The sequence below is a fragment of the Cynoglossus semilaevis genome, chromosome 3 (genome assembly GCF_000523025.1).
Source record: "Cynoglossus semilaevis isolate Cse_v1.0 chromosome 3, Cse_v1.0, whole genome shotgun sequence".
Classification (NCBI taxonomy): domain Eukaryota; kingdom Metazoa; phylum Chordata; class Actinopteri; order Pleuronectiformes; family Cynoglossidae; genus Cynoglossus; species Cynoglossus semilaevis.
Window position 1 is genome coordinate 13,923,464 of NC_024309.1, and position 3,005 is coordinate 13,926,468.

General features: G+C 43.2%; 1 protein-coding gene across 1 annotated transcript in view; it reads left to right on the forward strand.

Annotated features, from left to right (window-relative positions):
• The first annotated feature begins 1,385 nt into the window (after window positions 1-1,385).
• The window catches only part of LOC103377438 (ADP/ATP translocase 3-like), a 2,850-nt gene continuing 1,230 nt past the window's right edge, over window positions 1,386-3,005 (forward strand). The window contains exon 1 of the mRNA XM_008308250.3: window positions 1,386-1,480. Within this exon, the coding sequence (XP_008306472.3) occupies window positions 1,423-1,480 (58 nt within the window). The 5' untranslated portion in view covers window positions 1,386-1,422. The remainder of the gene's footprint in view (window positions 1,481-3,005) is intronic.

The window sequence follows — 3,005 nt, forward strand, 5'->3', positions numbered from 1 at the left end:
GAATTGATTGACAGGTCACCCCTCTCCTCATCACATCTGACTGTGCAGAGATTGTCCTCTCTGATAAACAGGAGTGTGTGTGTGTGTGTGTGTGTTCATTGATCGGGGTAAACGCCCACATGCATAAACACACATTAGGGGGGTGTATTGAGAAGAATCACAACACAGGGGCAAAGCTACGACATACTGCTATACACTGATATAAAAATGTTTATGTTTATCTTTTAGCGCAGCAGTGAGTATAAAATATTTTTGAGACGGAACTCACCACAGACGTTGTGACCAGATGTGGACCAGCAGAGATGAGGGAGTGGGCGGAGCCATGACTACACTAGGTGATTGGATCATTGTAGGTTGTGTTTTTTCTTGTTTCTTTTTATCTTCCTTTTTTTGATTTGACATAACGAATAAAAAATTAGAGTGCAAAAAAAACAAAACAAACAACAACCCCCCCCCAAACATCTTAAATAGTACATTTATACTCAGGTCCAGTATAATTTATTATGATTTGTAAAGTAGGGGTCCCTCTTATGTGCCGTTGCAATTCACCCAGGCTGCCACACAAGGGGCCATTAAAACGTGGTTGCAACTCATAGCCAGGAGTACAAAAATTAAACAAAGTGTAGTGAGAAAAAAGTTAAACACATGAAGGTAAGAGTCCACACGGTTCACATTTAATGCCCTGGGCTTTATTTGTCTTATTTTTTCATCAGTTTTGTCACATTTTTTTTTTAGTCTTTTCAGCCTCCAGGTGGGACAAGTAAACCTCAAGGATAAATCCTGCCATTGGACTGGGCATTCAGATTCAGACAAAGAGCACAAGCACTACTAAGTAATGCTGCCTTTGTGCCTAACTCTTCACAGAAGAGAGAACAACTACTAAAAAATTATTCCCCATAGGAAGGCACCCAATACTTGTGGTTGTTGGCCTTGCAGCCGTCTGGAGATTCTTTTGTTTCCACATAAAGAAAAACAAATACGAAGGAAAAAAAAAGAGGGAGAAATTTGGAGAGAATGGAGCCGTGTTCCGTCACGACTGCGCTCGTTCTCTCATTAGCATTTTTTTCTTGTTATTTAAAAACTTGGAATGATGAAATACATACAGCGTGATGTGGGCTTCATTCTTTTACTTTAAATATATAAACAGACTGTGTGTCATCTATTATGGAGATGAATTGAATTGATGTGTATAAAAAAAGAAAAAGAAAAGAAAAACAAAATCATGAATGCTAAACAGCAGCCAAGCTAAGATGAAGTGTACGGAGGCTTTGAAGAGTTCAAGATGAAAGCCTATGGCCTTTGAAGAGAGACACTGGACGATGAAAGGAGGTTCTGAGGGAGGACGGAGTATCCAGGGGGAGAAAGATGACAAATGAAAGGAACACATCCATCAGCCAGCCTTCGCAGCTTAAACCAAGAAACATGACTGAACAGGCCGTCGGCACTCAGGCTGTTTCATTCGCCAAAGACTTCTTGGCTGGTGGCGTGGCAGCAGCCGTCTCTAAAACAACCGTGGCCCCCATCGAGAGGGTCAAGCTTCTGCTCCAGGTCCAACACGCCAGTCGACAGATCACCAAAGACCAGCAGTACAAGGGCATCGTGGACTGCATTGTGCGTATACCCAAAGAGCAGGGAGTCCTCTCGTTCTGGAGAGGAAACCTCGCCAACGTCATCAGGTACTTCCCCACCCAGGCCCTCAACTTCGCCTTTAAAGACAAGTACAAGGCTGTGTTCCTGGACGGTGTGGACAGTAGAACTCAATTCTGGAGGTACTTTGCTGGTAACCTAGCCTCTGGAGGTGCTGCTGGCGCCACCTCCCTGTGTTTTGTGTATCCACTAGACTTTGCCCGTACTCGTCTAGCCGCTGACGTGGGAAAGGCTGGAGCAGAAAGGGAGTTTAACGGTCTGGGGGACTGTCTGATAAAGGTCTTTCAGTCTGACGGTCTGAAAGGTTTGTACCAGGGTTTTAACGTGTCAGTGCAGGGCATCATCATCTACAGAGCCGCTTACTTCGGAATCTACGACACGGCCAAAGGGATGCTGCCGGACCCAAAGAACACCCCCATACTGGTGAGTTGGATGATCGCACAGACGGTGACGGCCGTAGCTGGTCTGGCTTCGTACCCCCTCGACACTGTCCGCAGACGCATGATGATGCAATCTGGACGGAAAGGAGCGGACATCATGTACAGTGGGACCATCGACTGCTGGAGGAAGATCTCACGTGATGAAGGCATCAAGGCTTTCTTCAAAGGAGCCTTGTCTAACGTTCTCAGGGGAATGGGCGGGGCCTTTGTACTGGTGATATATGATGAGCTCAAGAAAATCATCTGAGTATGGTCAGCATCAACAGCATTGGCCATCTTAGGGCTGTGCCTTTTCCCCCAAAATTTGTGGACTTTTTTTTTTTTTGGAATTTTGGAGTGTGGAAGAGCAGAACTGTCCTGTTTGACTTGGTTGGCTAAAGTCAGACTGTCGTCTTTAGTCGACACTCAAGGATCAATAAATGAAAAAAACTAACCCTAGTGTTGTGGCTCATTTTCAAATCTCTTCAACCAATTAAAAAGACGAAGGTGACTAGAATCACCATAAACCTCTGTTACTGTCATCCTTTTACTGATGGAAAAGGAGTTGACTTGTCTTTTTTTTTTTTTTACATAGTGTTTTAAACCCATAAATGTGATGTGATAATTAAACTTAAGAAAATAAGTTACAGCCCTGATATCTCATTTTTTACTGCGTGAACCACCACATTTACTTGGTTTGTACATCGACTAAAATTCTGGGGCAATAGGTAAAAAGCATGTAATGATGTTTTCATGCTTCACAGTTAATATGTCAGTTCAAGTACATTCATATGTTTAATGGCAATGTTTTTCCTTTTTAAGTTAAGTTAAATCCTCATTATCAGAATGTGTTTAGAAAACGGAAAAATAACGCATCTACCAAAGAAAAAATAATTTTGGGGGGGGGGGGGGGGGTTTTGGGATTTTTTGGGAAACCAA